At 36.8% G+C, this 11,249-nt stretch overlaps 4 protein-coding genes across 10 annotated transcripts in view; 2 read left to right on the top strand and 2 right to left on the bottom strand.

Moving 5' to 3' along the window:
- Nucleotides 1-221: 221 nt before the first annotated feature.
- Nucleotides 222-1,100, top strand: LOC132703548 (RWD domain-containing protein 4). 2 transcript variants are annotated; one of them, XM_060672873.1, is made up of 3 exons: nucleotides 222-446; nucleotides 504-646; nucleotides 698-1,100. In XM_060672873.1, exons 1-3 carry the CDS (start codon nucleotides 339-341, stop codon nucleotides 1,053-1,055), a joined length of 609 nt encoding a protein of 202 aa, XP_060528856.1. In that variant the 5' UTR covers nucleotides 222-338; the 3' UTR covers nucleotides 1,056-1,100. The 2 variants fall into 2 exon arrangements, with proteins under 2 accessions (XP_060528856.1, XP_060528857.1); XM_060672874.1 differs by having other exon boundaries at nucleotides 537-646; nucleotides 698-1,096.
- A 1,627-nt stretch (nucleotides 1,101-2,727) lies between these two features.
- Nucleotides 2,728-4,190, top strand: LOC132703298 (probable DNA replication complex GINS protein PSF2). Of its 2 annotated transcripts, none has more exons than XM_060672460.1 (3): nucleotides 2,728-3,548; nucleotides 3,605-3,778; nucleotides 3,929-4,190. In XM_060672460.1, the coding sequence occupies exons 1-3, from the start codon at nucleotides 3,244-3,246 to the stop codon at nucleotides 3,942-3,944; spliced, it is 495 nt and encodes a 164-aa protein (XP_060528443.1). In that variant the 5' UTR covers nucleotides 2,728-3,243; the 3' UTR covers nucleotides 3,945-4,190. The 2 variants fall into 2 exon arrangements, with proteins under 2 accessions (XP_060528443.1, XP_060528442.1); XM_060672459.1 differs by having other exon boundaries at nucleotides 2,731-3,548; nucleotides 3,605-3,872.
- A 4-nt stretch (nucleotides 4,191-4,194) lies between these two features.
- On the bottom strand, nucleotides 4,195-4,944 carry LOC132703299 (transcription elongation factor 1 homolog). The gene is made up of 2 exons (XM_060672461.1): nucleotides 4,753-4,944; nucleotides 4,195-4,610 (listed from the first exon to the last, which is right to left on the bottom strand). The coding sequence occupies exons 1-2, from the start codon at nucleotides 4,866-4,868 to the stop codon at nucleotides 4,478-4,480; spliced, it is 249 nt and encodes an 82-aa protein (XP_060528444.1). The 5' UTR covers nucleotides 4,869-4,944; the 3' UTR covers nucleotides 4,195-4,477.
- Nucleotides 4,945-7,288: 2,344 nt separating this feature from the next.
- The window catches only part of LOC132704046 (uncharacterized), a 66,309-nt gene continuing 62,348 nt past the window's right edge, over nucleotides 7,289-11,249 (bottom strand). For all 5 annotated transcript variants that reach the window (XM_060673685.1, XM_060673686.1, XM_060673683.1 and 2 more), the window contains one exon: nucleotides 7,289-8,709. In XM_060673685.1, the coding sequence (XP_060529668.1) occupies nucleotides 8,262-8,709 (448 nt within the window). In that variant the 3' untranslated portion in view covers nucleotides 7,289-8,261. The remainder of the gene's footprint in view (nucleotides 8,710-11,249) is intronic.

The following is an 11,249-nucleotide window of genomic DNA, read 5'->3' as shown; positions in this document are numbered from 1 at the left end:
AATCGGCCACCCCCGCCATCACAACGAACCATCCGGACTTTCACCGATGTGTATGACCAAAAAACGGACTATTAAACACTTTAAAACGTTCACAAAATATTTGTAACACAAAAACGACTTGATTTGAACCGATACCAAAGCCTTTAGGACGAATACAAAGGATTTTAATGGAAGCAAATGGAGAAGCATAAAAGAAGAAGATTTATCTATGGCTCCGTTCGTTTTGGTGGTTATGTGAAGGCATTTCTAATAAAATGTTGCATGAAGATTTTTCTATATTCTGTTAATTTATTTTAAAAACTTTGTTTAAAAATAATGAAAACCATTTAGATATAGTCATGGATGAAATAGAGATAGTTCAGCAAGAGGAAAGGGAAGTTTTAGCTTCGATATATGAAGGCGATAAATGCTTTAAGCAGATTGCCCAAAATACTTTTCAGTATAAGGTACTTGTAACGGAAATTATTTATAAAGCTTTTCGCCAGTTCTTATGCCCAATATAGGCAAATATTTTAGGTTTCATTTCAATTTTACAGTATGGGGTGAGCGACACAGTGAAGTCATTTCTTTTGGAAATAAAATGGGGAGAGACATATCCTGAAGAGCTGCCACAAATCTCCATGGAGTTATTTTATAACAAACATGTGTAAGTAGTATGAAGAAAATATGCATATATTTTTGATTGCTTTGCTTCTAGTCTGCCTTCCATTAAAGATAAAGTAGTTAATTTGGTGAAAACAGAAGCACAGCAATTTTTGGGAATGTCAATGACTTATTCTTTGTTTGAGTTTGTTAAAGAAAAATTTGAAGAACTGATAAAAGACCAACCAGATAATATTAATGAAATTGAAGTAGAAAAGTTGCACATATTAGACCAAGAACCTTCACAATCTGCCAAAAAGGAAAAAAAGGAGCAACTGACTAAGGCTCAGAAAAGAAGGCAGTGGAATAGAATGGATGGAAAGGGAGAAAAACCTAGAGGTTGGGATTGGGTGGATGTCATCAAGCACTTGTCTCAAACTGGCTCAAAAATTGATAACCTCCCTGTTACTTGAAATAATTTTATATAAAACCTGTTTGTTAATAGTTGTTTATTTTTTAATAGGGATAATCTGGTCTGATGTTTTTTAAGGATTTCTTAACTTTATTTTGACAAGTCATCCTTATCAATGTGTTTGTTTATTCTCCAAAATAGACAGTCACCATTTCTGTGTTCTTGGAAACTACCTTTTAAGAAGTTAACAATTGCTACTTCGAGATCTTGCACATCCCAAAATCAACAACTCTCTAACCACGCAACACACATAACAAAAAATGAAGTAATAATTTTTGTAAAGGTGTGCAATAGTAGGCAACGCTATACAGAAAGTATATAAAAAGTATAGTTTTTTGAATTTACAGTTTGAACAAGGTCCCTTTGGTGAAGTGTTCAGCCAACCAATATATAACGTTAAAAAAACCATAAAAATGCTTGTAAGGTTTTTAAACAGTATCCGCTACTTTTTTCTACTCCCTTCTCAAAAATACCCAATTATCTAGCATGCAGAAAGTGTCATATTACAAGGTGAGTTTCCTTTCCCACGGATCCGAGCCATTTCAGACATTTCCAGGATATTTTGACGTTTGTCAATTCAGAGCATCATGTTGTTTTGTAACAATGCACTCAAAAAGTATGGGTCGTAGAAAAAGTATAGTATTCAACACGTTTGGTAAACTGTATAGGTCACTCGTTTATTAAGCACTCGCTCGGCTCATGCCAAATCAGATTGTGACTGAAATTCTGTTTATAACACTTGTTGCATAATATACTATTCTACAAATTGGTGTAATTAAATTATATCATTTTACATTCAGTGGCTCATATTGACCATACGTTGTAAACTAGTAACCAACATTTAAAATATTAATCATTTAATAAATAAATAAGTTGGTAAGCATTTTACAGGTAAATAAAACATCATTACTTATTAATGCATCTATAGCTTTTATGACATTGAGAGTTGCACTGTTTTGCGGTGTAAGGCATTTGTTGTTTCTCACTGACCTTTAATGATCGGAGACAAACGTTTCTATCAATGTGATATATTGTATAGATATGTAAAGATATTAATATTCTAAATGACTATAGTTCGGCTTTTCGCGGAAAGCCACGGCAAACAGTGTAATAGTTTTTTACGCTATGTACTGGCGTTCAATTCTATTCTGCTTTTCCAAACTGTTGGGCGCGACTGCTAGGATCATTTGCCCATTGCCGACTACCGTCCAGGATTTTCGCTTTTGGTAAATGACCAACACGTACAAAGAAGAAATATAACCAAAATTTTCTCAGCTAGCAAAAAACGATTTTGACCGATACCAAAAAAAAATCGGCTTCCCCCCGCTTCCGCCCCGGACCGTCCAACCTCCATACCGCCGTGAACAGGGAAAAACGACGGGGCCGACGACGATTGTCACCTTAAAATATACACTGAACACTCAAAACACTAAATCCACACAGTGGAAACCGATATCAAACTTTTGGGGACGAATACAAGGGATTCTGTCGGGAGCGAACGGAGGTTAAAGGCCCGCATGCAATGCTCCACCACAGAATCCTGTGCCGGCGTATAATGAAGCCTAAATAACGAATATTCTAAAATATTGGGCAAATAGGTATTTTAACTGCACAAAGCATAGAAATAGTTTGAAAAAATAAGCAGAGAATACAGTTGAGAGTATCCATGAACCGAATTGAAATAATTATTAATTCCAACTTTCAGCTATAGGTAACCATAGCTACTAGAGTTCTAGAGGCCCTGCCCATGCCAATAATTCAGGAACTTACTTTTTAACCAATGACCTTCCGGCATTCAACAACCAATATGGCCGCGAACAGATCATCAATACGTTTGGATCATTATCTCCTTAAATGTTCTCGTACAAGTTAAATGTGTGGAAATCGCTGTTTAGAAAAAAAATGGCGAAATGTGTTGCTCAGAAGGTGAAATGTAGAGGCACGCGGATGCGGAAAATCAAGGTAATGGATCTACGAAAATATATGTACGAACCGATAAAGACAATGTAATCATTTGAATTACTCGACGAAACATAATTCCAACATTCTGTATTTGGGATTACAATTAAGTTATTGCCAGACAAAAACACATTTTCATTCAAATACGAAGAATCCTTAGGATCTCCAGATATTTCAATTTGATTTATGGATTAGTATATGTTCAAACAATTCCAACACTAGATACATTTATGGTCCGTGCTTTGTTGTGTTTAAAAATAGGTTATATGAATGTTTTCTTGCTTAACGAAATGGATCCCGACGAAGTTGAGTTTTTTGGAGAAAAGTCGCAAATATCTATAGTGCCGTCGTTTAACAGCGCTACCATCCATTTAATTTCCGGTGATGTGGGTCCTTTCAGAGCCGGCATTCCGACGACGGTGCCTTTGTGGTTGGCGGTTAATTTAAAAAGGCAACAGCAGTGCAAAATTCAGTCACCAGATTGGATGAGGTTAGAAGAATTGGAACGAATTAAAAATGATGAAAAAGAATCAAGGTGGGTTTTTGTATTCAGTTTTATACTTAAAAGTTTCTATTACTCTCTTGCAATAGAACATTTACGAGTATGCCAGAAAATTACATAGTTGAAGCCAAGTTGATATTGGGATGTGCATCGGACGATATTCCCAAAGCCGATGAAGTTCGGACAATGATCAAAGATATATGGGATATTCGAACTTCAAAACTGAGGTCGTCTGTAGATAGCTTGATCAAGAAAACCACTATGTATGCAGCAGTAGATAATATTACAATTATGGAAATCAATTCTATTAGACCCATTTTGCCACATGCATTAGATCAAATTTATAGAATAATAAATGTAGGTTCTTTTTTTAGATTTTAAATCCAAATTGATAATATAATTTTCTATTGCAGAGTAAGAAAGGTGTAGAGAGGCGAACACAAGGCACTACATTGTCACATTCAAGAACGGCAGGTTCCTTTTCTAGCTGAGTTGTTTTTAATAAGTTTGTGAATATATCTTTGTTGTACTTTTGACTAGCTGGGTTAAACACAATTTATCACTTTTGGGTTTCAGTTTCAATTTAACTTTGAGTGGGTTAGTTAATAAAAGAAGATATTGGTATTGTTGTAGTTGATATAGGCATGATATTTTTTCTAATAAATAATTGTAAGTTGCAAGTGTGATATCTACTTTATTTAAAAAATTTATAGAAAAAAAAAACAGGTAAAAAACTTACTAAAAAGTTTTTGGACAAATCTATATACCTATGTAAAAATGTTAATATTTTGCATAATATAAAATCAGTACAGGTTGAGTGGACTAACTAGTAATATTCCTAATAGCATAATTTTAGAACATAAACATATCTCAGTGAATAAAATGGGCATTAAATTTCTCTTGCCTATGTACACAAAATTTAATAAGCTATAATATGTACAGTGTATATGTAAAGGGAAAACTTAATTAGCTTGCTCACATGCATCTATCCAGTCATTGTATACATCAACAGGTTCAGACAAAAAGTTTATAGTCGTCTGGAAATCTTCAAAACACACTCGGCATGTTATTTTAGCAGTACTTCTCCCTTTATCCCTGTTTAAAAATAAAATTTTATATTAACTAATCTTCTGATACACGTAAAATTATTTCAGGTTTTGGCATATAGAAACTGTAAATTGATTGCTTAAAAAATTTATTAAAGACAAAATAAGGAAGGAATGCGGTGAACACTTACATTTTTACATCACAACTTTTTTCGTGGTTACAAAATGGACAATTAAATTGAGTATCTAAAGGTTCGATTGCTTTTCTCTTAGGAGCCGGCTTCCTTTTAGATTTTCTACGACCCATTTCAATGCTTAATTAATAAAATTCCCCAATTTATTCTAACTTAACGATTCAATTTGACAAGAATGAAACAAACAAATAATAGATGAATCAGAAATAAAAGTTGGGCAATCCTATAAGGATCATTGGCCCATTGTCGTCCCTCACAAGGATTGTACTCTGTTGGTTAGCAATCATCAAAATTTTCACTTAAGCTGGCCGAGTGACGTATTATAGTTGGCCACTAGAAGTAAAACCGAATCCAAGATTTCGACTTCCGATGCTGGATTCTGTGGTGGAGCATTGCACGCGGCGGTTTAACCTCCGTTCGCTCCCGACAGAATCCCTTGTATTCGTCCTCAAAAGTTTGATATCGGTTTCCACTGTGTGGACTTAGTGTTTTTAGTGTTCAGTGCATGTTTTAAAGTGATAATCGTCGTCGGCCCCGTCGTTTTTCCCTGTTCACGCCGGAATGGTGGCCGGATGGGCCCGGATGGTCCGTGGTGGAAGCGGGGGGAAGCAGATTTTTTTTGGTATCGGTCAGAATCGTTTTTTGCTAGTTGAGCAAATATTGGTTATATGTCTTCTTTGTACGTGTTGGTCCATGACCAAAAGCGAAGATCCTCGACGGAAGTCGGCAATGGGCGAATGATCCTAGCAGTCTAGCCCAACATTTTTTGTGAAACGCATAATTGAATTGAATTGAATTGAACTTCCGATGCTTTTATTGTGCGTTAAAAGAGAAAAAACTGCGGGGTCATGTTACACTATCACTTGAAAAATGAATCAGAAACCTAATTTGTATGTTATGCAACAAGTGTGATAAACAGCATTTGAATCACGAATTTATTTGGCACGAGGGGAGCGCAACGGAGCGAGTGTTTAAATAAACAAGTGACTTAAAAAGTTTAATAAACATATTATACTTTGACTACGACCGTTACAAATACCGAATACATTCACTGACATGACCGTCAAAATTGACAAACGTCGAAGTTCCAACCTTGCGGTAATATCTCGGAAGACATCCGATTGGTCCCAAACCCGTGCGCTAAAATCTCGGAAATGACCGAAGTGACTCGGATCCATAGGACACGAAACTGAGGGGGTGTTTTTTATATTTATTATTTTATTCGAATTGGAATTAAAAATTAAGGTTTTCTATTCCGGAAACATAGTTTCCTAAGGACTTGAAAATTTCTATTCTAATAATGCTATATTGAGGTTGTTAAATTTTAATATTAGCGCGCGTCCCGCCATGGCAGTATGATGTGCGTCGAAAATAGACAATTGGGCAACACTGAAACGTCACTTTATAAACGTAATGTAATGTATTTACATATGTCATTCTGACACGACTTCTCTGTCATTGATTTATTATTTGATATAATTAATCTGATTTTTCTATTAAAACCCAAAAAATGAAAGATTGGATCTGTATAATTGTTATATTGAAAACAAGAAAAGTATCGCGTTAACAAAAAAAGAATATCAGAAAAAATATTCACAAAGAAGTATTCCCGATAAAACAATTTTTGGAAGAATTGAACGTGATTTGAGGGAGCATGGTGTGTCAAGCATAAGAAGAAGGATACAATTTTAAATATCCTCTGATCCATCCATCTTCAGCGATACAAGTTGTATAATATATTAGTTCCAATTTTCCAACTGCGTTCCCTGTAGCACAACCGAAATTGAATTTCGTGAATAATATTATTTAGTGGTTAATTAATCTGATGTCAAAGTAACAATTTGCATACGCTTGATTAGTGTATTAATTTGGGTATTTTAGAGTAGGAAATAGGAATAGTCACATTAGCAGCTATGTGATTCGAACTCTAGAAGCAGTAATATTTTAAATATTTTATATGTAACGTTATATCTTATTTGTCCAGAAAGTATTTGCGGACGAACAATCCGACCAGTCTGTACTACGTTTTTTAAACTGGTTTATTTCAAATTAACATTGGTCATTTATTGCTTGCCAACAGTTTTCATAACCTTACATAGTAGAGTTTCAGGAGGTCTTACAGGAGACCAAATACTATATTAACCAAACATTATATCAAAGCGGTCGCCATCGGAACCACTGTAATCTTAAGCTTAATTGTTAATGTTTTGTGTGCCTCGGTTTCTTCCACCATAACCTGCCACCATTCCTTAATTATGCAACAAGTGCAGTAAACGGCATTTAAGTCACGAGTGTTTAATAAATGTCAAAATTCAAGGCGTGGGAAATATCTCCGAAAACATCCGACTGCTGCCAAACCTGTGCGGTAAAATCCGGGAAATATCCGAAGTGGCTCGGATGCAGTGTGCAGTTGTGTTGTTGTGTTGTGTTGGAGGAGGAGGAGGAGGAGGAAGAGGAGGAAGAGTAGTTAACTTCGCCTGCAGTAAAGTCGCCCCACGATACCATAGCCGGTCTCAAGCCCGAATAGAGGAGGAGGATTAGAGCTGTGGGTTTGCTACCCGTCTTCTGTAAATAAATCTAACTGCAAAAAATCCTAGGAGAATGCTTCGGAATCAGGAGGGATCAAGGACATTACTGAAAAGCAAACAAAATAAAAAGGAAGTACTAGGTAGTGTAAACTAACTCCAAAAGGACATCTTTGCATTCATAAGGACCATAGGCAAGGAGATACTTGATAATTATATTCATTTATACAGCGATATAGAGAAAAACAAAAGGATTAAAGCTGGTGTTTCTTGACCAATAAATAAATAACCAAAAAAGAATATTTTATATATAAATGGTGGGAGTCAGTCAACAAAAGGATCATGTATGTCGAATTATAGATAATATGCTCTGACAGATGACGAAACCAATGCAATAAAAGAGGTCTACGAGCGCAGTTTGAGCCAAATTCTCGAATAAATAAATGCACGCAAGGAAATTAGGAGATATCAATGCATGTACAGGACGAAAATTGAATGATTCAATAGAAGGGCCCTATGGAGAAGAAGAAGCTAATGACAACGGGGATAGACTAATCGATTGATACCCTGACACCAGCTCAGTAAATGAAAATCTCTTGCTGTTGGCCTATGTCTTTACCTGTTTTGTAAGTGGACAAGAGCTATCCATAAAATGAAAAATAGCAGGCTCCACCAACTGGTGAACCTCGAGGATTACCTGAATAGTGTGTGCTCGCAGACTTACCTGGACACACTTGCGCGCGGACTTGCCTGCATGTGTTTAGCCCCCATTAGGATGCGGAATACGGCTCTAAAAGCTGTTAAAGCTCGCCATATATACATAGTGTGAGGAGTTAAATGGCTTCTATTTTAATAACGAAACAAATAATAATATTAATAATAATGATAATAATAATAATAATTATTATTATAATAATAACGAAGCGCAATGAAATATATATCTTTATTTAACAAGTTATGCGTTATATTCCGTGCGTATAATTAGTGTGCCTTTTTAACTGCGACAATTGTTTTGGAATACTTATTGTAATGGGGATTTCTCTCTATGACATAACGGTGGTAGATCAATTCCGCAAGCAAAGTGAAAGAACTAAAAATGCACCCTACTCCAAGGACGACCAGTGCCCCTGAAAACTTTTTCAAATTCATCAGCGCTTTGGCGTTTTTCATATCGTCGTCTTGTACGTTCCCATTCATCACCTCTTGCATAACGTCGATCACCCACTTTTCAATCAACCCCGCCTCAACGACCCGCCTAACGAGTTTGTCCACACGGAATTTAATCGGCGAGTTTTTTTGCAGACCTATCGATACGGGCAGATTGAATACACAATTTCTCATTATATGTAAGTTTCTAACAGATTTTATGACATCATCGATGGCGTTTCTACTTTGGTTGGTTTTATTTCCGAGAACTGCTTCTTGGTACCTGGATGTAAGGGGTAATGCAAATTCGGGTTGTTCATATAAATGTTTTTGTAACCATTCTAGGTAGGTATGAAAAAATATTTCTTGAACCAGAGATTACAGAATATACTACTCGAGGCCACGCCCGCGACTACCTACTTCCTTTGCCCCACTGCTATCATTGCTGTCGAGTATCGGAATCCGAACACGTTGGCTTCTATCGATCAGTTTGTGCCGTTGGGTGCGCGCAAAAATGAATTAATTAAAATTGGATATAATGATATGTGTATCATTTTAGATAGATATAAATTTCATTGTTCGCAAATATACAGTGTTACAATAATAGAAACTCCATCTGGATCATATGAGGGGTGGATTGAGTTCCTAGGCGAGATTAGCTGCCTGGGGTAAAAAGAACCAATTAGCTCACAGAACTGAAGATACAGCCTCGGAAACTGGACGAAACTATCAGATGACGACACACGCTAGGACATTGGAAAATCGAATTGGAGAACGAATTGGCAAAAGAAAACCTAAACACCACACCACAGCAATCGCCTGCTGGAACACAACGTCGTCGAAAAGAAGAGATCAAGAGATCATAATAGAAATGAAGAAGCATAATATTGACATTTGTGGGATCTCCGAGACAAAGAAAAAGGGACAGGGAACATCAAAATACGGAGAATTCATACTAATATACAGTGGAAAAGCGAAATCAGAAATAGCGCAATCAGGTGTTTGAATTTTGCTGCACGATAAGTATACACAGAGCATCGAAGACATTGAATACATCAACGACAGAATATTGAAAATCTGTCTAAAAATGATCAAGACCACGACACATTTGATAAGCACGTATGCACCAGACATATCTAAGCCCACAGCAGAAACCGAAAGCAAGCTTCTATCAGCAACTACAAAACGTCATGGACAACATAAATACTAAAGACGAAATTATCATACTCGGAGATCTTAATGCAAGGATCGGGAACGATATCATACCAGGTATAAAGCAAAAGTATAATGAAGCCATAATCAATGAAAACGGGGAAGCACTGATAGACTTCTGCGCTAGAAATGAAATGAGGATCAACAACACGTACTTCTCACATAAAGACCAACACATATACACTTTCAATAACAGTCGAGGCCAGGGATCGATGATAGACTTCATACTCACAAATCGAGTAATAACAAAAGCACAAGTATTCGACGTCAGAGTCCTAATATCCGCTAACGTGGGGACCGATCACAACCTGGTTCTTGGCAAGATACTACTAAAACGTCCACAACAAAAGAGAAAACCCCCACAGTACATCGAAAAGTACAATTTAGAGTCCCTAACAACGGAGAGCACAAAACTCCTCTACAAGAGCAGGATTACTAACAAATTAAAACAGAAAGATTTGACTCCAGAATGGGGAGCAGAAGAGAGCTGGCAAAGTATTGCGAAATGCATCAAAGAAGCAGCAGAGGAAGCGATTGGAAAGCGTAGAATTAATGTAAACGCGACAAACCACACCGAACCGTGGTTTTGTCAAGAGGTAAAAGAACTCTCTGAATCAAAAAGGAAATGTTACTTAACATACAAAAGTGCACCGTCGGAAGAAACGCACGCAGAATATGTTCAAGTAAGAAACAGAGCAAACGCAAGAATAAGATCAATCAAAAGAGAACATTGGGCCAATTTTACTAGCACATGCACCACGACCTGTATGGCGCCTAAAGGAAAGTTTGGAAGATGCTGCGGAACAGGGGTAGCTGGGAAAATGCAGAATATAAACGAATACGAAACAGATATAAGTGGTACGATCACTGCTGAAGAGGTGGAAGCAAAACTAAAGAAATTGAAAAACAGAAAATCGCCCGGACCGGACGGCATCCCCAACCAGCTTTTAAACTATGGAGGGGCGAAGTGGCAAAGAAACTAACGCAACTATTTGACAAAATCTTAAACAAAACGGAAACACCAGACGAATGGCATAACAGCATTACCATACTTGTATTCAATAAAGGACTAAAAACGTGCCCAGAAAACTATAGAGCAATAACTTTCTTGAATACGGCAATGAAACTCTTCACGAGTATTCTGAAGGACAAACTGGAAGCACAAATTAAGAATGCTGAAGAACAACAGGACTTCACAAAGGGACGGTCAACAACAGACGCAATGTTCATAATAAAACAAATAAAAGGCCACAGAGTACAACTTGCCAGCGTATATCTGCTTCATTGACCTAACAAAGGCATTTGATAGGGTCCGATTGTGAGACGTTTTACAGTTAATAATGGAAAATAAGGCACCAGCAAACATAACGAAGGTAATCCACAACCTAAATAACAATAACGTAACAAAGGTCAAGGTAGGAGATCAATTCACTGAAAATATCCCAACACCGGGAGGAGTCAGACGGGGTGACAGTCTAAGCCCCCTTTTGTTTAGTCTCCTCATGGACAAAAGTATAAACACAGTGACAGGTCTCAACCTCGGATACAGACTGGGCAACAAAAGAGTTGGAATGGTGTGCTACACCGATGATGCAGCAATTATCGCCGAAT

Source organism: Cylas formicarius, unplaced genomic scaffold, assembly GCF_029955315.1.
Source record: "Cylas formicarius isolate icCylForm1 unplaced genomic scaffold, icCylForm1.1 PGA_scaffold_6__28_contigs__length_40554024, whole genome shotgun sequence".
NCBI classification, from domain to species: domain Eukaryota; kingdom Metazoa; phylum Arthropoda; class Insecta; order Coleoptera; family Brentidae; genus Cylas; species Cylas formicarius.
This window is presented reverse-complemented; position numbering and strand designations above follow the sequence as displayed.

What these genes read in the sequence shown, in the direction of transcription:
- LOC132703548 (XM_060672873.1), top strand. Translation starts at nt 339, where the DNA reads ATGGATGAAATAGAGATAGTTCAGCAAGAGGAAAGGGAAGTTTTAGCT. An exon ending in AAAATACTTTTCAGTATAAG is followed by an intron (nt 447 to 503) that starts GTACTTGTAACG and finishes TGCCCAATATAG; the next exon opens with GCAAATATTTTAGGTTTCAT. An exon ending in TTATTTTATAACAAACATGT is followed by an intron (nt 647 to 697) that starts GTAAGTAGTATG and finishes CTTTGCTTCTAG; the next exon opens with TCTGCCTTCCATTAAAGATA.
- LOC132703298 (XM_060672459.1), top strand. Translation starts at nt 3,244, where the DNA reads ATGGTCCGTGCTTTGTTGTGTTTAAAAATAGGTTATATGAATGTTTTC. An exon ending in AATGATGAAAAAGAATCAAG is followed by an intron (nt 3,549 to 3,604) that starts GTGGGTTTTTGT and finishes CTCTTGCAATAG; the next exon opens with AACATTTACGAGTATGCCAG. An exon ending in AAATTTATAGAATAATAAAT is followed by an intron (nt 3,873 to 3,928) that starts GTAGGTTCTTTT and finishes TTTCTATTGCAG; the next exon opens with AGTAAGAAAGGTGTAGAGAG.
- LOC132703299 (XM_060672461.1), bottom strand. Translation starts at nt 4,868, where the DNA reads ATGGGTCGTAGAAAATCTAAAAGGAAGCCGGCTCCTAAGAGAAAAGCA. An exon ending in AAAAGTTGTGATGTAAAAAT is followed by an intron (nt 4,611 to 4,752) that starts GTAAGTGTTCAC and finishes ATTTTTAAACAG; the next exon opens with GGATAAAGGGAGAAGTACTG.